General features: G+C 39.1%; 2 protein-coding genes across 2 annotated transcripts; both read right to left on the bottom strand.

The window, feature by feature from the left end:
• Positions 1–4,325: 4,325 nt before the first annotated feature.
• LOC103708193 (Peptidyl-tRNA hydrolase family protein) lies at positions 4,326–14,231 on the bottom strand. The gene is made up of 8 exons (XM_008793016.6): positions 13,887–14,231; positions 10,644–10,728; positions 9,462–9,529; positions 9,327–9,377; positions 9,159–9,232; positions 5,249–5,307; positions 5,090–5,166; positions 4,326–4,951 (listed from the first exon to the last, which is right to left on the bottom strand). Exons 1-8 carry the CDS (start codon positions 14,127–14,129, stop codon positions 4,835–4,837), a joined length of 774 nt encoding a protein of 257 aa, XP_008791238.3. The 5' UTR covers positions 14,130–14,231; the 3' UTR covers positions 4,326–4,834.
• A 2,703-nt stretch (positions 14,232–16,934) lies between these two features.
• Positions 16,935–19,529, bottom strand: CRR3 (chlororespiratory reduction 3). The gene is made up of 2 exons (XM_008793015.6): positions 19,105–19,529; positions 16,935–17,276 (listed from the first exon to the last, which is right to left on the bottom strand). Exons 1-2 carry the CDS (start codon positions 19,457–19,459, stop codon positions 17,152–17,154), a joined length of 480 nt encoding a protein of 159 aa, XP_008791237.4. The 5' UTR covers positions 19,460–19,529; the 3' UTR covers positions 16,935–17,151.
• Between the last annotated feature and the right edge of the window lie 2,365 nt (positions 19,530–21,894).

Here is a 21,894-nt window from a genome sequence, read left to right as displayed (position 1 = left end):
AGATATAACTATTAACCATGTTGCATTTCCTCTTCTAGTTTTAGATTTAGCTTGTCTCTTTTAATTTTGATTTTATAAAAGCAGAAAAAATTATTAGAATCTTCATTATCTTATCCAATTCATAATGGTTGTTGCTATGCATCCAAGCATGGCAATTAGCACCCTAGCTTGTCATTTGCTCATAAGCAAACAACATTTGTTACTGGTAATACACTTCTAGCATAAACCTACTTTCATGGTGCACCTTAACCTTGACATATCATTCTCGAGCCCAATATGCGCAAACACCAATTAAATAGTAATTTTTAATTATGTTTGAAGTTGTCTTAGGTCTACACATAAACATTGGCAAAGGTTCCCCCATCCTTAGGCAAAGATAGCACTCTTAAACATTGTCTTGCTCATATTTCCGATCACAAACATAGTAATCTTTCATTTGTTTCAAACTCCTTTTTTGGGGTAATGATTAATTTCAAACTTATTAATTTAAGTAAGCTCATTAATAATATAGATCGCAAAATGATTGCTAGAGGAGAATTTCTTGCTGCTTGAGGGATGACCATTCCCGTCAACTTGTTTCTCTCTCCTCTTTCGCAATATATTATTTATATATAATTTCTTATGATGAGCTATTGGCATTAAGTGGATTAACAAAATGATGGTTGGCCTTCTCCAAAAGATGGAAAGCCTTTATGCCAAGGGATTCCATCTTGTTTACAAGAGTCAGTGTTACAAATATCAATTTGAGGGCAACTTAAGCATCTAGATATTTGACAAATATCTCATCAACCAGTTCCTTTTCATGCATTTTATATATTCAGATAGGGGAACAAGTCTGCTAACTAGGTAGCATTTCATGTGGTTCATCATACCATTCACTATCTACGGATTTCTATTATTGATTATACTTTATAATTTAGACTGTTTTTGATTTTGCTGGATCGATGTATTTGAGTTGTATCTCCATCTACCAAAAGTAAAAAAGCAACTTAAGCATCTGAGATCTGTCCCCATCCAATTTTGTAATTCTTAAAAAATGAAAGTGATAAGAGTCTTTTAGTCTACTAGTGATCCTGAAAAACTAAAGAAGGTGTCATCTTATTAATCTAGTAAAGTCCCTGATAGTTGAACTAAAATCGAATCCTTCTTTCGCCATGTTTGAGAGATATGGAATATTGATATATAGGAGAGGGGATACACCTTGGTTTATAGCTTATTGCTTACAAGCTCTTCTTTCAAAAAAAAAAAAAAAAAAACCTACAATAGTGCCTCTATGTTATCTTTGCACAATTTGCTTAATTCTTTTGTACAGTAATGGCATCAATAAAATGATAAACGTTCCCACTAGAGAAAAGCACATAAGTCTAACTAGCACAGGGCATGAGGATAAATTTGTCAATTTCTAGTATGACTAAGTTATAAACTTGGTAATACTGGAGCAATATAGTCGAAATCATATATATTTCCTATGGCATATTTTTATTATAAGAAAATCTAGAAAACACAAGAATAATTAAAATAATGGTTAATATCTGGTACCTTTTATTTTAGAGTTTGTCTCATTTGTATTGGCTTATGATTCAAGCTCAAAACATATAAATACTTGTAACTCTGAATACAAATCCAAATTTGACTTTATGTATTATTATCGGATTTGGATACAGATCTAGTTCCTAACACATCTATAGATTCTCAATGATGGGTAATCTGCCTCATCATTATGCAACACTACAAACTGTTGTAATAGAAATAGATAATCAGACATGCTCTACTCCGGTATATTCAAGTAAATAAAAGATGCAAAACTAATCGCCAAGGAACCGATTTCAGTATTTGACGGTAGAAAGTATTCTAAATATTTTGTTGGATGACAATTTTTACGCAATCAAGCAGACTTTGACTAGAGATATTGAATAAAACAAGCACTATGGTATGCTAGATTTGAGAGAAACAAAAAAAACTGCCCCAGATCACCGATAAACTCTCTACTTGTATGCATGAAATTTCTGTAATTACAATGCTCACATTCTCGACCTAAGCCGTCGACCTAATCACCGATAAACTCTCAACTTGAACGGGCTCTCTTAACCTTTTATCTTTGGTAGCAAAATTTTGTTGAAGCATGGAAAGAAACTTCTTTGGAATATTGATTCATATCAATTCTTCCATGCAAAGATGAGTAAGGTAGTTGATTTTGCTTTGTTGCAAGTTACAATGTTGTTTACAGTACATCTAGTTAATTAGCATTGAAATTGATTTTCATAAGAGTGGAGGGTCAAATAAGCTTATAGCCTTCATATTTTGCTGGTTTTGGGTTGAGTTGGGGTTTCATATTCCTCCAAAACCCAAAGTTGCATGACATTAACTGAGACTCTAGATTTCAATCTTAGCCCTGCATCAGATGAGATTTGGAGCAGTATAAGATCTTAAAATCATTACCACTAATTTCATGAATCAAAAGAAATGCAGGCCATTTGTGACATTGACTTTTTTCACTCAGAATTTAGGACATTGCATATCAAAATTGCTAACATTCGATCACCATGCTAAATGAACAATTATCTGAAATGCCAGACTTATATTTAAGAAGTACTCTTTGTATATGTACACTTATCAACTACGAGGCCAACAAGCCTGACTGGCTTCCTTAGTTCGAGAAACAGGAGGAGGGAATTGAAAATCAATAAGGAGAATGTTCCACTTGCTCTTTTGCATCATACATATATACACATAGAGAGTATTAGGCTGGAATGCTTCTGAAAGTATCTGACTATAAATACTTTCTAATGGAAATCAATAAAGAGCATCTTAAAATGAATATCAATGATGTTAATCACAATCTAAGATATACAAAATACTTGGTACTAAATATTATTCAGTAAATAATAAATGGAATTCTCTTACCAATGCATTTATTCAGCAAATAATAAATGGAAACTATAAAGCTTGTGAGCAAAAACATATAAACTTTTAATTTGAACATACTTTTAATTTGCAATTCCCAACTGTGCATCTTGATCTAAAGTAAAATATGACATGAAACCATTGAAATTGTTAGTTTCATTTTAATTTGATACATAAATAAAAGATCATAGAAATTTGTGATTTTTGGTTTCTGCTAATTTTATATATCATATATTAACACCAAAGGCATTGATTTTCATTTTGAGATGCTTGTCATTAATTTCTACGATGAAGCACTTGGAGCACAATGCTCTCAGATACATTCCAGTTTAACATACATACATACATACATATATAGAGTTAGATTTGGCTACACCTCGAGTGTATTTCCACTCAGATCCAATCAAGTATAAATTGAATAATAAGGATACTACATTGATGATCCGAGCCGATGGATGTAATCTACTATATTTAAACTACTTATATATTAAAATCATATAATTTAAAGACCCCTAACCTACATCAAATGATAAAAAATTATATATTATTTAGTATTATTTAAACGGTTCATTTTTGGACCACTTAATACATAAACTAAAAATCTTCAAATCGCATCTATATAAGCAATCTAGAGATAGTAAATCACATCCAACTAGAAACCCCATCATCCAATCTATACCTGACCAGTTCTGAGTAGAGATTGACTCGAGTGCAGCCCAATCTATCTTCATATACATGTATGTATGTGGATATATATGTGTGTGTATATATATAAATATATATATACACGTGTCTATATGCAAGCATGCATATTTGCATATGTTGTTTTGTTGAAAGATACCCTCCACATCGGCATGTACAAACAATCTCCTTTCACCAAATCAAGTTTTGCAATCCACTTTTCTTTCCTCGTTGAGATCAGAAAATTGCTATAGATATCTATGTATACTGATTATTTTTCCCATTACATTTGCTTTAACCCTATATAACTTAGGAAACCATGATAACTAACCATAAGATTTATTATTATTATTATTATTAGATCATTTGCTAATATACCAAGGTTATTTATTTGTAAAGCAACCTTAGGAATTTGGGATTTTGGCTCGGGATCACGGTGCTTGTGCAGCTTTTATCCATAAAATGATCATTGCAGAGGTAGCAAAATCCTTGTAGCTTGATTGGGGCTTGAAAAAGCAAAAATTGTTGTCTAGCCTCATCTTGAAGGTCAGTGCTTCCTAGGTGGTTGAATATTTGAAGCAAAAATTTCAAGCCAATAGCCACAGGAGTAAGTAAATAACTACAAAATGATCCAGCATAGGAACACAATTGCCACTCAAATCAAAAGGATATAAGTTTGCCAGCAGTGCGACCATATCCAATTAAGTATAATACTCAGTCAGCATCAGCAAAACAAAATCTTCGGAACGGATATTCACAATATTTTGATTGAGGATCAAATGATTATATACACTGATTTACCTTCATTGCATAAGAAATGAGTAAACAAAATAAGAATAACCAGAAACAATATTCAACTTACAGTCTATACCTAACTGGTCCCACAAGTACTTCATAATAGTTACAAAAGTAAACAAAAACAATTTGTAGCTCAATTTGCAATTTAATGTGAATTAATTCCAAAAGTAATCATGTGCTTCATTGCAGTTATAGAATAGGGAAAAAAACAGAGGTGCACATTGTGTTGGTCAAAAATCAATTACTCATTTGACAACCAAATTGCTTCTCTAAATACCAAGCAATGGTACTCCCTTCACCCTCACATCAAAATGTGACACTTGCCAAGGTTTCCTCCCAGGAATGTGGCAACTCTTTCAGCATATGGTCAACATGGAGCCACTGTTGTAGTCTGATAATTAAGATTTATCAATTTCTAGAACAATTTGATTCACGGACAATCTGATTAGTTTCATTTATTCGATAGTTCCGATGACTGCACACTATTCACAAAAGTAGCACTTTTGTTGATCCCCTCAAGCACTAAAATCCTTACTGCTTCTACTCCCCTCTGAAAGGTGAAGTCGAGCTGAATCCACAACAAATATATCCTTCTTAAGTATCAGAAATGTAAAGACTGTTACTAAATCAACTATGTAGTTCAGTTTACTGAACCAACTATTAAGTTTGTATGCTTAAAATACTTGGAACAAAGATCAGGGAAAACCTCTTCACGTTCTTGCTTGTTGAAGGGTCTGAGAACAAAATTGGCAGGATCCATCTTCCCTGGTGGTCGTCCAATGCCTTGATGAAAGTCACAAAAAGTTCTCTTTAAGCATGCTGCACATAACAGAAGGACTGAAAAAACACGGATTTGTATTCTTACCTATTCGTAGACGTGGAAAATCACGGCTTCCCTTAAAGTGGTTGATGACACTTCGCATGCTGTTAATTACTACTAGTGTCAGTTAAAATCCAATCAGACAGTATCTTTTATCTTAAACCTGCTTTACAAATGAACAGAGAGAGAAATAAAACTGCTGATCTGGTAAAAAGAAAATTGCCTCAGTAAGACACAAGCCTGTTGTCAAGTCAACAAAAAAAAAAAGTATCAGACCAAAAATTCTCCATTCTAGTATATAGCATAGTACCCCTAGACTCTGTTGCTTGAGGACTTAAAGCAGGCCATTAGTACTACCAGAGATTTCTGGGCATCAAGAAGTGGATGGTATCAGCTGCCAACATACTCGTATGCAGTATGGTGGTATATCCATCTTACAGAGAACCCAGTTAAAAACTGTTACAAGAGTGCCCAGACTCTCACAAAATAAGCCTACTCTACAATCACAACCTCTGTTTTCTTCAGGAAATGGTAGAGCCCCAGTTAGAAGTGGAATGTAGATGGAAATCTGTATTCATCATAATTGCATGGCAATAACCGTGCTCCTTATAGCAATTACTAAAAGGAAATTTTCTATGTAACAAACTATCATCTCATAGCTGAAAGGCAAATCATGTCTTGGCAGTACTACTAAAGATCAGCAGTTAACCTATGCAATTTCCAATGTTGAATAACTATGAGCTAATTAAGGGGCTGTCTGGATGTTGGCGTAAGTTATCTGCTGATAACTCCTGTATCCACCGAGGCCAAGGAAGACAAGTTCTGTTTGTGAAGGAAACGATGGATCTCTAAGAGCTGAAGAATTCATAATCCCTAAATTTTAGGGATAGCGCAAATTACCTTGCTATTAGAATCTAGTGTCCTAAAAACTGGATAATTTGCTCTGAAACTCTCTCATTGTATGACTTCACTCCTCTTTCTACTTCATTCTCTCACTCTCTCCAGTGGCAAGCCAAGTAATCAGCGGATAGCTTAAGCTCAGCATTCAAACAGGGCCTAAATGAATTATGATTCTTCACTAAACAACCATCCAGGTAGCACCCAGCCACCTATCAGGCAGCTGGCCTACTACCAGGTCTCAAGAATAGATCAAGTCATCAAACTGATCTATTGCAGAACAGAACCTGGCTAGTCCATATTTCAACAATCATAATCTCTTCCAGCTGCTTGATACTGTCCTCTTTTGAGCCTCTTATCCTTTCTTGATATCTTCTATATTTACAGGCCAAGACAGCCACCTTTCCACTGAAACTAGGGATGGCAAACTATGACCCGACCCGCCAACCCGACCCGTGTTCGACTCGCCATAAACAGGTTTGGGTTTGGCCTAAACAGGTTCGGGTCGTAAATAGGTTAACCCGTTTAACCTGTTTATTAATTGGGTCGGATACGGATTTTAGACATCCAACCCGTTTAACCCGTATAACTTGTTTAACTATTGGGCTGGTAGATAAGGGCCAAAAGACAAGGCCCAGGACCGGCCCAATTTTCTGCCGCACGCCCGCATGGGCCGTGCGCATGGCACTCCACCTCGGGCCCTCGGCCCGATTTCACCGCGATGTCGGCACGAATCACGATCCCTCAGTGTTCCTCTAATCAACTAATCCTCTCCTGTCTTCCCTCCCATCTTCACCGCGAGGGCCTGATTTGGCCATTTGGGGGACTTGAGGCTAGGGTTTGTGACAAGCGTCGCCCGAGCTCTCTACTCTCTCGTCTCCCCTCTCCTCTCCTCTGCCTCTGCCCTCTCCTCCCCGGCTCCCCCTTGCCGACTACTTCTGCCTCCCCGTCGACGGCGAGTCGGCAACCGCGGCTATATCATGCCCCTCGATCGACCGATCCCACTCTCACCTGGGACAAGATCATCGCAGCTACATCACCTCATCAACGCCCCGCGGCTACATCGACGCCCCCCTCCTTCTTCCTCCTCGGCTAGGGTTTTCAGAACCCACAACTAGTGCTACCGGAGAGAGTAGCTGCAGCTTCTTCCCGGAGCGAGGTAAACCATAAACTCTAACCCCTGTTTCCTTTTACCCCATGATAACAAAATAAAAGAAAAGAAGAAGAGGAAGACAAAGGGGGAAGGAACCTACCTACGGTCTCCGGCTGTGGATCCGGCGCCGCGCTTGATCGCTGTCGTGGCCGCAGTTGTCGATGGCTACGCTAGGATTCTTCCTTCCCTCCTCTGAGGGGTTCTTTTCCTTCCCCTGCTGCGGATAGGCAAGGCAGAGAGGGTTCTTCCTCCCCCCTCTGCTGAGGCCATGACTTGGACCACTTGGTCGCAGCCTCGCAGGTGGAGCTGCCGCAATGAGATTCGGGAGAGGAGCCACCGGCCCCTCCCAAACCTCATCAGATCTTCAGGCTCCGATTTCTGAACATCAGATCTTCTCTCTCTCTCTCTGTCGAACCCCCCACCTCTCTCTCGCGCGCGCGCCGGAAGCAACCCACCCAGCCACGGAACCACCCTCCCATCTCTCTCTCTCCATTTGGTTAAACGGGTCATAACAGCAAACCCAACCTATTTAATCGACTTGTTTATTAAACGATTAAACGGGTCAGGTCGGGTTACCTGTTTAATAAACAGATCGGATTCAGATTGTAATTTCTGACCTGTTTATTAAACAGGTCGGTTCAGGTTTATACTTTTCTGACCTATTTAATATCTGATCCGACCCGTTTATGTCCGACCCGACCCGATTGCCACCCCTAACTGAAACCCTAGGTTTTGCGTTGCTGTGGCTCCTTACTGCAGCAGTCTTATCATGGTCATTTTCTATCAACTGAAACACCACCATATGGTTCTCGATGCACTTCATCACCAGTCAAGAGAATACGGGCACTTCTCCACTGATACGTGTTCTCCCCTTTGCTTGGAGGGACCTCTGTGGATTGAACAAACACTCCATCACAGTGGTAAATCTTCTAAATCTTGATCCTGTGTTAAGTTCCTAGTTGTAGATTGTTAGTTTTGTTACTGAAATTAACGCTTCTAATCAGCCATGCACATAGCATGTGTTATACTAAGACATCTTGCATCAGATCAGAGGCTCGTTTGGTATTTTTGATATTAACACATTAGATAACAACCATGTTATGCAATATAGGTGTGTTTTCTCAATTAGTTTTAGCTTCAGATTTTATTAATTTCATTATTTTATTGTACATTGTACCTTTTTAGGAGTGCATATTGCAGTGTCTCCCCTGCGGATATCCTACAATAGAGCACATTTTCAAATAGGAGACCAGGGCACAAGACTAAACCACTACATTACAGCTTATGTAGATGCATGTTACACCGGTGCACATTAATACAGATAATGTAAAATTATAATTTGCTACAAGTTACCACTTGACACATATGGTACGGAAGTACATGCTCCTGTACTGTGCAATAACATTTTAGCATGGTACATATACCATAATCATTCTACACATTTAAATGGACAGAAAAATCCTTGATGCGAAGTTTTTAAAGCCAAAAACTGATGGCAGAGAGATCATGAAAGCATCGCAAAGGCTTAAACAAAATGAAAAAGGACCTCAATTAAAAAATGGAAAAAGCTGGCTTTGCATGAGGATGTAACCAAATATAGTAAACAATGAAGAAGCATATAAAGCCACACATTAGTTAGGATAATGGCATTGGTTATGACTATGATTATGGAACTATAGCACAATTGAGGTGATGTCAACTCTTATCCAAGGCAAAAGGTAGTGGATGGTTGACATCAAGTTGATAACAATTTGAAACAAAAGAGACCAACGAAAATGAAAATTGGTCATTTCTTAGTTGTAGTTATGAATAGAGTACTTTTTTATGATTTTGAGAGTAGGGACTCAACTATGAAGCGATAGATTTCTGTAAGCATAGAGTGATTAGTGGGAAAGAACAAAATACCCATTGTGGCCCCCATGCCCACCCTTTGGTAATAGACGCAATTTTGCAAAAGCCAAGTCTAGGTCGTCATACATCTGCAGAAAAGAAATCCAACACTCAATGGAATGAAGGGAAAAGGTACTTCATCCTAGTAACAATAGAGCCATGGAAGTATTACAAGTACCATACCAGAAGTACTTGATTCAGTGGTATGTTGAAATATGAGACAAGTGATCCAACCTACATTTCATGGGCCAAAAGTACATCATAAATAGAAAGAGGTTTAGATATACTGGAGAAATCTTTTCAGATATATGTACTTACAGACTCACCACTTGCATTCATAAAAGCCTGTGGTTTGGCGAGCATGACAGGGGCGTTTCCAATGCAGCCTAGGAGCAAAAGTGTAAAAAGTTTATTTGAGGTCCGTATAAACAAGTATTTTATGTAGTAGGGTAATAGAGTATTGCTAGTAAATAAAAAACCTTGAGACAAGATAGATCGAAATCTGTATAGACAAGAATTGTATGTCATAATATAGAATATTGCTATTAAATAGAAGATCTATGTTCTTTTCTTTTTTTTTAGTGGGAGGCAAGTTCTTGTATTTAATTAATATACAAAAATTATGTTAAGTTGATAATCTATGGTAATGGGACCTGCCTGCAAGGACAGAATTGATAAACACATAATCAGGCAAAGCACAAATTCACTAAACAAAAGATTCAGGGTCAACAGCCGACAGCACTAAATTGACATCATGAGATAACCGATTGCCAGTCTACTTAGAGCAGCAGGTCAGATCCACTGTTCAGTAGATTTTTTTTCCTGAAAAGGGTTCATGAAAGAAAAACGGTGGTCTTTAATATTCATGTTTGGATTGTCCCTTTTTGAGTGCACAAGAGAGCAACTTTAGTCGGTTTGATCATTTGGGCATCTCACCAGTCCTAACAGACCTTACCTGCATCCCTCTTCTTAGTGGATCTTCAACCTAGTTTAGGACAATTCAAACAGGAGCATGTCACTAGATTTACTTAGTTTGCAAAGCAATAGTTGCAGAAGGCCAAGGTTTTAAAAACCGGTACTGAAGAGCATACCAGTTTCAAAAAATCATTATGGTTCCAGGTACCCACGCCTGGTATGAGACTGCACCCCATACCTTCACATTGTGCACCAGTGCCAGTTTTATGATGAAATGGTATGGCACTGCTGATACCATCCCATCCCACGGTTTTTAAAAACAGAATGGACAATAAATGATAGCAAACTTTAGACCATTGAGTGGAATTACAAGCCTCTACCATCAATAACAAGCCATGAAGCACGTTCAACAATCTCATATTTGCAAAACTACAAATAAAAATTAAATAGAAAGCATGATGCAGAAAATAAACCAACATGCGGAGATTATTTTCCTCGTATATGTTCATGTTTGTGCTTGAGGGAAGCATTGCAAACCAAGATATGTGCATATTTGTGTTATTTCTATAGTAACATGAAAAGTACCTTCCCCAAACATTGCTCGGAAGCGTAATTTGCTCATGGATATGCCCTCAGCTTCGGCTATAGCATCTAACATCTCGAAACCGACCTAAAAGGAAAGCAACCAATCCTAAGAACAATTGATAAGGTAGGCTATTATTTCTGAGATTGGAGGAGGAAGTTCGAAAGTTGTGCAACAGTGTTACAAATAGTCAACAATGGAGTCAATATCCTCATAAAACACAATTGAAAAATCTAACATGTGAATTAATGCTCAAACATAACACCATAGCCCTAACCATCAAGGCTTATCCTAGCTATAATCTCTATCAATTATTAGTATTAAGGGCGATCAACTCAAACATAATACAGAACTACATCCCTATCTGTACCATATGATATGTGTACCATGCCGGGTAGTTATCAACATAGTGCACAGGTAATACGAGTCAGGTGGGAGATGCCCATTGTAAAGACCATCTTAGAAGGCCTTTCACAAATTGATTTGATGATTGGAACCACCTCATATTGCTGCAACTGAATCTTTGCCTGTAGTTTATTTATTCCAAAAACTTTAGTAGGCATATGGAGTCAGTGATGAAGATCACACTTCCTTTTTTTAATTTGGACTTTTGCGGATTGCTCGTGAACAAAAAACCCGTTCAGATCCGAAACAGTCCAAATTGTTTGGCGGTATTCAGCCCTTTCACTCAGAAGATACTATGAAACAGTCTTGTTAGTCTCTATTAAGATTGTTGCCTCAATGTTGAAAACAAACACTGTAGCAGATTTACTCGAATCTATTTTTTTTAAAAAAAAAAGGCAATAAACCACCTTTTTTGTTCAGCAAGTGAAAATTTGGGAAAAAATGAAGCAAAGGAGGAAAATACAAAAAGGAAAAGACAAGGAGAAGAATAAGAAGAAGGAAGAGGCCTACATTCTGTTAGAATAAAAAATGAAGCAAAAGAGGGAAAATATGAAAAGAAACAACAGGAAGAAGAAAAAGAAGAAAGAAGAGGCCTGCATTAGTTTCTTTCACTGAGTTAACCTTCATATAAGAAAGAAGAAACAGCCTGCTATCAATTTTATAGGTATAACTAGATACCTGTCCTTCTCCAATTAGGACTTTCAAAATAGGAAATAGGCTAGTTAATAATAGCTGAAAAAACCCATCGTGCATCCATTACATCTCTCTCTCTCGCGCGCGCACACATGCACAAAAGCAATTAATGCTCCCTACCAACCGGCCTCTAAAAACACTTTAGAATACCTCCTAAATATCCAATTTCCAGCTGAAAAGAGAACACTGACTGAAGAAGATTGGACCCAGTTGTCTTAAATCCCAAGAAAGGGTTGTTCAAGCCTTTATGGTGGGGCTACAACTTGGTGAGTTTGGACAAGTCGAGAGCAAGCCAAAGTTTGCAATCTCGATATAGAACTGCATATTGTCAGTATAGCACTTACCTCACTACAAACGTTTGGTATAGGGGCTGTACCTAGTCTCACTACTGTATGAAACACCTTGTACCAGTGGTGCGATCCAGTACAACAAACCATGGGGCTAACCCTAAAGCAATCTAACCTTTATATCTCCCAAACCAACCAACCTTGGTTTTAGGATTTCTCTAACACAACCCCATTTTGAGCTAAAGTCAAGTTGGGATGAGCTGGTGTTGGGTTGGGCTATGTTGGGTTGGATAATTAGGTTAGGCCAAGTTGTATAGTAATTGAAGAGTGGGGAAGTCCCAAAACATTCTTTAGGGGTTAGCATTGGTTTGGTTGAGATCTAATTTAAGTGCATTAATTTAATTCTATAACTCAAAAAGACTAAAGGCATGACTTAAATGAAACATATAAGTAATTTTGCGTGTAACATAAATATAAGTTTATTTATTTATCAAATTGGATCTGGTCGGGTTGAGTTCAGATGGTTCAAGTTGGTTTCGGTCGGATTTAAGCTCAATCCAAGTCCAGCCCATCTAGAGTTCAGGTTGGGATTTTTTAGTTGAAGTTCGGACCAAAATTCACAAAAGCTCAACCTAACCTAATGTTAAAGACTTAGACTTGAGCCCAAAACAAGCTTCACCCTTATTATGGTTGGCCATTTTTCAATAATAAGGTTTAGTGACAAGGCCACTGCTAGATGGTCCTTGCCTGCCCTAACTGCACCACAAATAGCCTTCTCATCTATGTGCTGCATCCCCGCTCATCTTTCATAGTCCCCCCACCACAACCCTAATGTCATAATTTGGAGATTTAGGATTTTATTTAAGGGCTTTGATGCATCATACTTCAACTTCTAAGAACATAAAAGAATTGGAGTTTCTTTCTCATCTCTCTAGGCCATTGAGTGCTCTCTCCTCTCAAATAACATTTCTTATGTAAATCCTTTCTTCAGATCAATATTTTTTGTGCAGCCAATTTAGTAGTAAAAATTGGAACACAATTGTTGTTAATTATCTTATGCATTAATAACATAGCTTCTGCATGTCGGAATCTTTTTGTTACTCACGCATCTCTTTAATATTAAATATAGCTTCAATAAATATATAATTAAAAGTCAACTACATGAAATATAATTAATGTCATATATTTTTAATATAGAAATCTGTACGGAAGTTTCCTAGATGTTGCCAACCCCAAACTTGTTTTAGCCATACACTTCCATACACTAAAACTCACTTCATGCTACTTAGGAAGTATCTACTCGTTGAGTCACAGCCTAAACTAGTAGTGCACCAACGTACTTGGCCTCTGAAAGAAGGCCAATGATGGCAAACCAAGGAAGAAAAGAAAAGATTTTACGTTTTTTTCGTTTGTGCATGTGTTTGTGGGGAGGCTGAGGGTTTGGATATAGAGAGTTCTATTTTCTATTTAAAGTTGGGTTTGAGCTACAAGCAATTCTACCCTGCATCCTGAATTAAGTTTTTGCTTTATTTTTTGAATCTTGGAGTCCATTTCAAGATTATATCTAGTTTAGGTGTTGCTTTTGAAATTCCAGCGTCATGATCTAATCCAAAACCAGAATTTCCTTTGTAAAAATTTCTAGAATGCATCTTGGTTTCAAGATTTATAATATATATATATATATATATATATATTCCACAGACCTCTTACGTTTTCTTAAGAAGACAATCAGTATAAAAGGAGTAACACAATTTAATTAAAGTACACAAATATGTCAAAAAGTTTTTCTTTAAAAAAAAGGAAATAGCTATAAAGATGAAAGAAAAGCCAAAAAAAAGAAATTGGAACAAGTCCACGTACGTTGTGGCGGGTTCTCTGGTACATCTTGCCTGGGTTGCCAAGGCCAACGAGCAACCAAGGTTTCTTGGGGTGGATTGGGTCGCTGGCGGACGAAGCGAAGGCGTAGGGAGGTGAGAGGCTAGGGGAGGAGGAGGAGGGCAGCATCCTAGTGCTCCGCGCCCCCCGTGTGGCGCAGAGAGGAAAGGAAAAGCGCAGCCCACCGGCGGTGGCGGACGACGAGAGAGCAGCCGAGATGCCCAGCATGCTCTGGCAACCACACCAGCAAATGTCGGCGAGTAGGAGGGACTTCGCTCGATAAGGCGGAAGATTGAGGAGGCTTCGGCATTTGCAACGTGCGGCGTCCGATTAGGGTTTGAAAAACGGCCCAAGGTAAAGTTGGTTTCTTGATCGGACTGGAAACTTGGCCCGACCACGTCCTCTTGTATGAATCGGCTTTGGGTCCGAAGGGTCAAGTGGATAGGGGTTGTATTTTTTTTTTTTTTTTTTTTTGCTAGAACAGATGGATCATACCTGACGAGTATGAATAAACCCAATAAAATCAAAAAATAGAATATCTTGAAGTGCGACTGTGCGAGGAGCAACTCCCCATTTTCAGCCCATAGGATCTACCGGAGTGACAGGCTACATAAGCAGCCATTCAATCCGCAGCCCCATTGACTTTGCAGTATACATATTTGGTTTGAAAAGCTCCTCCATTCCTCACTATAGCCCAAATGTCCCAGAGCAATGGATGGTCACAACTGTTACCCGTTGGACCCTCCGGATCCAACTAATAACGGTGGCTGAGTTATCCTCCAGAATGATAGACTTAGCCTGTAACACACACCGGGCATGGCAAAGGCCCACTTAAGTAGCCCTCAGCTCCACACTCGGAACCAAAGTGTCAAATAGCTAACTGCCCCCAGCGGTCACAACTTTAGCAGACGAGTTCCGAATAACAAAACTCGCACTGCCCCTCGTGCCACCGTCCATGACTAACTCATTAAAATTGACCTTGAGAAAACTTGGGAATAGAGGCTCCAACAGGGGTTGTATTTTTCACGCGAAAGAAAGACTACCTTCTTCCCCGTGAATCCACAATTGAATTATGGAATAGTCACTTCAAAAGCTGTGCAAAAGGACATGGGTGGCCAACTGTGCTGTGGACTGAATGACCTTCTATATGGTCCATCATTCTGGAGATGTTATTTGGGACGGACATGGCTCGGTCCCAAATTCTTTGCAATTTTTACTTCTTCTGATTTTTTGAGCTACACTCACATCCGTTGTGTGTGAGGCGCCGACGTACCAAAAAAAAAAAAAAAATTGTGCAGAGGATGACTAAAAAAGTTCGGATTGCTTCCAGATCTACATAGATCACAATCCAATGATCAAAATTGTGGAAAAAAATCAATCATTCTTTTGTGCAAAAAATACAACCCGGATTCAGGTCAGATTCGGGGTTTTTTTGTTTTTGACTTGGGTTTTAAATAGGTCACACATGGGTGGCAATGAGATAACAATCTATTTGGATGGAAGCGGCTTAGATAAAGCCGAGTCTGGCCTTGGATATGGGGCGCCCTTGTACGGACACGAGCGGACAGAGCTTAATCATGTGTAATAAGGTTAAGTGTAAATCAAAACTTTGTATGTTATTGATCCGAGCCATTGCCCCCTAATAGGTCTAGGACCTAACAATAGCCTTTGAAATATGAACCAACTACAAGCCTTTGATGCAATTAATTTTTGAGTTGATTGCATGTTTTTCAAAATTTTGTAACCAATTGGAATGGATAACAACCATTACAATGTTACATTGTTATTATTTTACATTTCACAATTCATTCCAATAAAGTAATATTTTCAATTTTCAGTGTTAGTTAACGCATTTGTTTTATTTTATAGGATAAATGCCACTAATATATTCATACTGCATTTGTCATTCTTTTTCTACGGCAAACCAAGCATATGCAGTGCATGTTTTAGAAAAATAATATAAAAAATTAATTGTATATTTTTGTACTTTTTATATTTATTCACTCTCATAAATATCATAATAAAATATTTTCTTCTCCATCTACAACTGGTGCTTCTATTTTTTTCTAATTTTTTACTCCCATAATTTTTTTTATCATTGTATTTTTTCTATTTACTGCATCATGTCAAGTAACAAAGATAATGATTTTTTTATATGATCTCACTAAAAGGAAAATATTTTATTGTATTTTTTTATTCGTTTGTAACTTGTAAGTGGCGTTTTAAATTTTTCTTATTTATTTTCTATCACTTTTTTATTACGATTATTTTCATGTCCATGACCATTTTTGTTTTTTTAAAATTTTATTGCAAAACGAGATTTTTGATTTGTTTATTGCTATAACTGCAAATTGGAAAAAATACTTTATGTGTCTAAAACCAGGATTTTATTTTATCTCCTCAGTTATGCATAACCATGATTATATAACTAATCTAAAAAAAGTGGAGGGGTTCTTTTGTAATCAAAAAATAAAGGACAAAATCCCAAAAGAATATTCTTAGATTCCGAAACTCATATCTATGTATAGGTTGCAAAACTGATTCATTTTTGAAATATCATTCATTCTTGTTTTTATGACAATGGCCATTCTATTCCTCAACACATGACCATGCTTCTCATTTAATCATGGATTCATAAATTCTCTATTTAAGGAAATACCAGCTTTCAACAAAATCCTGATTTTCTTACTCATGCAAGCCAAACATTGAAGTGGAGCTGGATTTCCTGTTCCATTCCATCCTCATTCCATGAATCAAATCTAGCATAAAGCTCACTAAGCAAGATCTGCCAGGCATTGTTGGATCTACTTAGAAGCAAATAGCTTCAAAATTCTCATCATTCCATGAATCAAATCTAGCATAAAGCTCAGTAAGCAAGATCTGCCAGGCATTGTTGGATCTACTTAGAAGCAAATAGCTTCAAAATTCTCATCTCTACAATGGCAAGCAGCCAATACTTCCAAGTATTTCTCACCAAATCTAGTTAAAGCAAGAAAGCGATGATAAATTATCACTCAAAGCACATAGCGCAGATAGGTCAAGACAGCTTTCTAATTGCATAAAAACATAGGATCTACAATCTCGAGCACTCCCACACGTTTCATTCACTTACAAATTCTAAAAAGGTAGGTGTCACAGTGATAAATTCACACATTAGCAGGATATCTTGTTCGGGCATAAGAGCTTCCCATCCCGAATGTACGCTATACATTTAGCAGGACATGGAGACAACATACATACAAGTTGATACTTATGTAATTAAATCATCCATAAATGGGAGATCAAATGGTAGCTTGACGACCCCAGATGCGACCAGGAGAAGCAAGAGCCACACTGGCAAGATTTTCAGAGACACCGTCATCAGAATCCGCTGCCCTGCAATATGATTACCAAAAGCAGTGAAAGAAAAAATTTGGTTAGCATTAGATAGATGCTAGAACACCATCTATTGAAAATATGAACATCCACAAAGAAGCCTGGAATGATCAAAAAAGAAAATTAAAACATGCTAACTTAAAATTAGCGCACTGAAGTGAGAACACCAATTCATCGAGGATTATGTCGCATGGAAATGATTGCAAAAACTCATGAAGACACACAGAGATGCAGGGTCGGAGGATGGCAGAGGAGATCATTTAGTTGGTCTTCAATCTTTTAGTTAACTCAGCTTTAGAATGCTGAGATTTCGGAGAATGTCTGATAGAAAGGTGAGATTGAAATAGAAATGAATCGGTAAGGGCAAGGAGGAACTGGCAACCAAATGGCAGGCTGTAATGAAAGAATCCAGAGGTGCATAATGAGGAAAGATCCATCTTTTCTATTGTTTGAATTTAAAAAATGCTGTTAAAATTATTTGGGCTTTTGTCTGCCACATTTGAAAACAACTACTTATACATGAGGAAATAATCTGTACTATCGTGTGTTATTCAAAGCTGATGACAATTATTCAGCCATGGTAGTTACGGGAAATGTAGTAGATTTTTATTGGAACAAGCATTGTGGCAACAACAAGCATGAGTCCAAAACAACAGGTTGACAGTAAGATAATATGCACTTGAAGCAGAGAACAAGCAGCAAAAGTGTGTATTCAATCACATTTCTAAGCAATATTGAATTTACTGGTCACAGCAGGAGACAAGCCTGCCACAGACTAACATTCGGTTACAATAATTTTTTCTGGCAACTCAGATCATAAAAAGGAATAGCACGTATCAAAATTCATGTAATTTCTGAGAACTTTACTTGACTTTTCATTATATGCTCACTAAAAGTTAACACATATCAACATGCATATAAATGACAGATTCAGGACAGAGACTATGGCATCATATGCTGATGAGTCATCACCTCATTCGAATTCTAGTACAACTTTATCTGACATCCTTTTAAACATTACGTGGTATCAGAAGAATGCAAATTGAAATGCAAAGCTCAAGCTCATAATTTGGGATAGTTGTGCTTGTACTCATGGCAAAGAGAAAAAGAATTCACACTGGACTCAACATGACAACATTCTCATAAAAAATCCCAAACCCTCTGAAACACACCTTATTCTGATGCATTTTCACTGAAAGAGTATGCCAATTACCCTCTTGAACTTGATCTTCTACCTTTTTCCCCTCAACCTTCCCCTTCAAAGCTTTTTCCTCTCACTTTATACAAATGCAATACTAGTGTCACAACCTAGGACCTCGTCCAAAATGGCTAGCCAGAAAGCATTATTTGGGTTCCTTGCCTCTATATAAATATCCAAGATCTCTCCGGCAAATACATACTCTCTGTGTTTTTCTCAACAATGTCTTTGTCATTTCGTCAGATTAAAAGTCCAAATCCATTTGAATCTAATCACAAGCACTACGATCGGCCTGTGATCAGCCTCGATAAGTCCGTGCTGCAATACTCTCTAGTCCACATATAGGTCATAAATCGGGTCCACTCTTGAGTTTCTTAATCCTGTATAAATACCCAAAATCTCTTGAGCAAATAACCAATGGGACCAAACACACACAGGTCCTCACAACTAGTTCATGGTATTCTACGCAGAAAAATACTTCCTTTCATCCACTCTCGCATTCTTTATTTCCAACAAATTAATTATAATATCCAGAAGATGCCTGCAATGTTCTATAAGCGAAAAGAAATTAAAAATACTGAACTGAAATGTACTATATGGTAGAAACTAGGAGGAGCAGTTTGGATGTACCAGAGCGAGAATGGGACTCGGTGCGATCAGCCACCCATTCCGCCGTCTCACGGATCTTTCTCTCCGTAGGACCCTCGGCCTGCCCGATGGGAGTAGAGGAGAGGAAGTCCATAAATGGGGAAGAGGATGACGACGATGAGGACTGGAAGGGGTCGCTGGCGACGCCTATAGCCCGCTCGACCTCCGCAACTGAGGGTTGCTTCCGTGGCGGAGAGCCGTTTCTTCTGCGAGAAGGCCTGGCGGTCTGGGAGGCGAGGGTGGTTCTGGTGCGGGCTCTGGCGGCGGCGGCGGGAGGAGAGGAGTGGGGTACGGCTGCTGCTGTTAATAGTCCCGCTGCTCCCAGTACCCGACCCATCCGCGTGGGCCTTTCTCTGGCTCTGTGGGGAGGGAGATTTTTCCGAAAGGAGGCAAACCCTATCCGAAATCCTACAACCACTGTTCAATTATGGTATCAAATAATGCACTGCAACCACTGTTCCAAATTTCATGTTATCATGTATAATAATGTAATAAAGAGAGCCCAAAAACCATCATAACAACTATTATTGTAAATAATGAATTGATCCTCGTGAAGATGGAAAGTTGTACAATTTGGAAAAGGAGAATTTTTCCTATATCTTGGCCAATATTTTATGACTGGAATATTTGTTAAAAAATTAGTTTAAGTAATTAAAAGAATATGATTGAGAAATATAAGTCGATGACGTATTTGTTTTGTGTTAGCTGATATCTTAGAATTTATCGATTTATATCTTTTAAGATGATAATGACTAAGTTTTTCTACATATTATTGTCACGGAGCATCTTATATATATGTGTGTGTATATATATATATACATATGGATATCCATATGTATATATATACATATGTGTATATATACATATGGAGATATATATATATATGTATATATGTATATATGTATATATGTATGTATATACATATACACGCGCGCGCGCGCGCGCACATATATATATATATATATGTATATGTATATGTTGTGGTTCAAATTTGGCCCGAGGGTGACCACGCTGGAAGAGTCAAAGGAACTACCGGTCGGAATGGAGTGGGGACGCCGCTTCCTGCGCGCCAGCAGACCTGCACAAAGTCTCACTGATGGGATTCCGGTGAGAGCCCTCTGATGATTAAGTTAGAGTGGATTTTAGGTGGTCCAGCCAAAAGTCCTTGGGCATCACCAGATGGGGATATTTATAGTCTTCGTGGAGGTGCTCAGGTGGCATGTGGCTACGACTTGCTTGGGGCATAGGTTTCGAGTTGTTCCTGCGCACGGTATGGCGTTACAGGCGTTAACAGGGTATGGCCCTTGGTAGCAAGGTATGGTCCTTGGTCGTCATATCGTAGAGTGGCAAGCAAGCAAAGCATAGCGCGGTGAGGCTGTAATGTACGACCATGTATGCAGGCGTAGGGGCGCGCATAGGCGCGCATGTATATGCGGCCGTAGGCGAGATCGGGCTCGCTTGGAGGCTGCAGCCTTTACTTGGTGAAGTCAGCTTGATGAGCACTGAGGTCGGGCCGATTTGGAGGGCGGCGATATACATTCGGTGAGGTCGACTCGGCAGACTCTGAGGTCGGCCCAGCCTCCTTGGCTCTGAAGTCAGCTCGGTAGAGCGCCCTGAGCTCGGGTCGGGGTGTTATTGTGTATACCTGCGGTTGACGGGGCCTTTTTGGCTCTTGGTTGATCTTGCAGGGTGCCCCGATCCCGGCTCGAGGGGCATCATTGTAGATACCTGCGGTCGACGGAGCCTCTTCGATCCTTGGTCGATCTTGCAGGGTGCCCCGAGCGGAAAGGTCTGGCCGAGGTCGGCTCGGCCTTTAATAAGATCCGGGGTCAGACTGGTGCTCAGCGGGACCAAGGTCTGGCCTGCTCGGTGCTTATGTCTATTTGGCTGAAATTCGATGGTCCCATATTATGAGCAGGATAATCCATTTTGCCCTTCGACTTTCGAGGTCGAGTCACTCTTCAGCTTGAGCGAAGGAAGTAGCTGGATAGTTGGTCGTCCTGTTATAACCAAGTGCTTATGAGGATGTGCGCACTAAGCTGGGTATACTTTGCATAATTGAGAGTTGATTACTTCAGGCCGAGTCCTGCAAGCTGAGCATTGAGTGGATCAGGTTGCCACGTCAATTAAAAGGGGAGCGGCCGCAGTAGCTCTTTGAAGTGTTGCGTGCACGCTCTTTCTCAAGGCGTCGCTGGGTGGAACGCGAGAAATCAGTCATTAATGCCCCATTCTCCGAAGTGCCTCTCATGACCGTTTTGGACCTGCCACGCGGCGAGATCCGGCTACTTGGGCGTTTGGTTAACCCGATCGAGCTGTTGAGGTAGGCTATATAAGGTCTTGAGGGGATCTTAGGGCCCCCATTCGATTTCTCTTGCTTTCATCCATTTTTTCGGCTACCATCTTCGTTGTGAGAAGTTGCAGGGATGATCTTTAGCAACAAAACCCTGATGGCCCGACCCAATGAGGTGGTTGCATCGGATGGAGCTCAGTCTGTGGAGAGGTTGAAGAATCTCATCACCGGTGTCACCAAGACTACAAAATGCACTTCATCTCAGCCTGTCGACGCCTGTGTGGATGATATCCGGAGCGAACAAGCTCGTTGAGGTGCACGAGCTCGTCGTTGAGGAGACAGTCTGGGATGCTGCAGAGGCCGCCACTGTGGTCGGATCAAAAGTTTCTCAAGCTGACAGTTATTTTCTACTTGCTTTCTTTTTCCTCTTGCTTTTGCTAGATCGGCCACTTAGGCCTTTTTGTATTTAACTCGACCTCAAG

The sequence above is a fragment of the Phoenix dactylifera genome, chromosome 1 (genome assembly GCF_051530095.1).
Source record: "Phoenix dactylifera cultivar Ajwa chromosome 1, Ajwa_hap1_PhDact_Kaust_v1.1, whole genome shotgun sequence".
Taxonomy (NCBI): Eukaryota; Viridiplantae; Streptophyta; class Magnoliopsida; order Arecales; family Arecaceae; genus Phoenix; species Phoenix dactylifera.
The sequence above is the reverse complement of the archived record's forward strand: the minus strand, read 5'-3'. Positions and strand labels throughout refer to the sequence as shown.

What these genes read in the sequence shown, in the direction of transcription:
- LOC103708193 (XM_008793016.6), bottom strand. Translation starts at nt 14,129, where the DNA reads ATGCTGGGCATCTCGGCTGCTCTCTCGTCGTCCGCCACCGCCGGTGGG. An exon ending in CCGAGCAATGTTTGGGGAAG is followed by an intron (nt 9,530 to 10,643) that starts GTACTTTTCATG and finishes TTTTGCTCCTAG; the next exon opens with GCTGCATTGGAAACGCCCCT. An exon ending in ACAAGCAAGAACGTGAAGAG is followed by an intron (nt 4,952 to 5,089) that starts GTTTTCCCTGAT and finishes TTGTGGATTCAG; the next exon opens with CTCGACTTCACCTTTCAGAG.
- CRR3 (XM_008793015.6), bottom strand. Translation starts at nt 19,459, where the DNA reads ATGGGTCGGGTACTGGGAGCAGCGGGACTATTAACAGCAGCAGCCGTA. An exon ending in CGAGTCCCATTCTCGCTCTG is followed by an intron (nt 17,277 to 19,104) that starts GTACATCCAAAC and finishes ATCATATTGCAG; the next exon opens with GGCAGCGGATTCTGATGACG.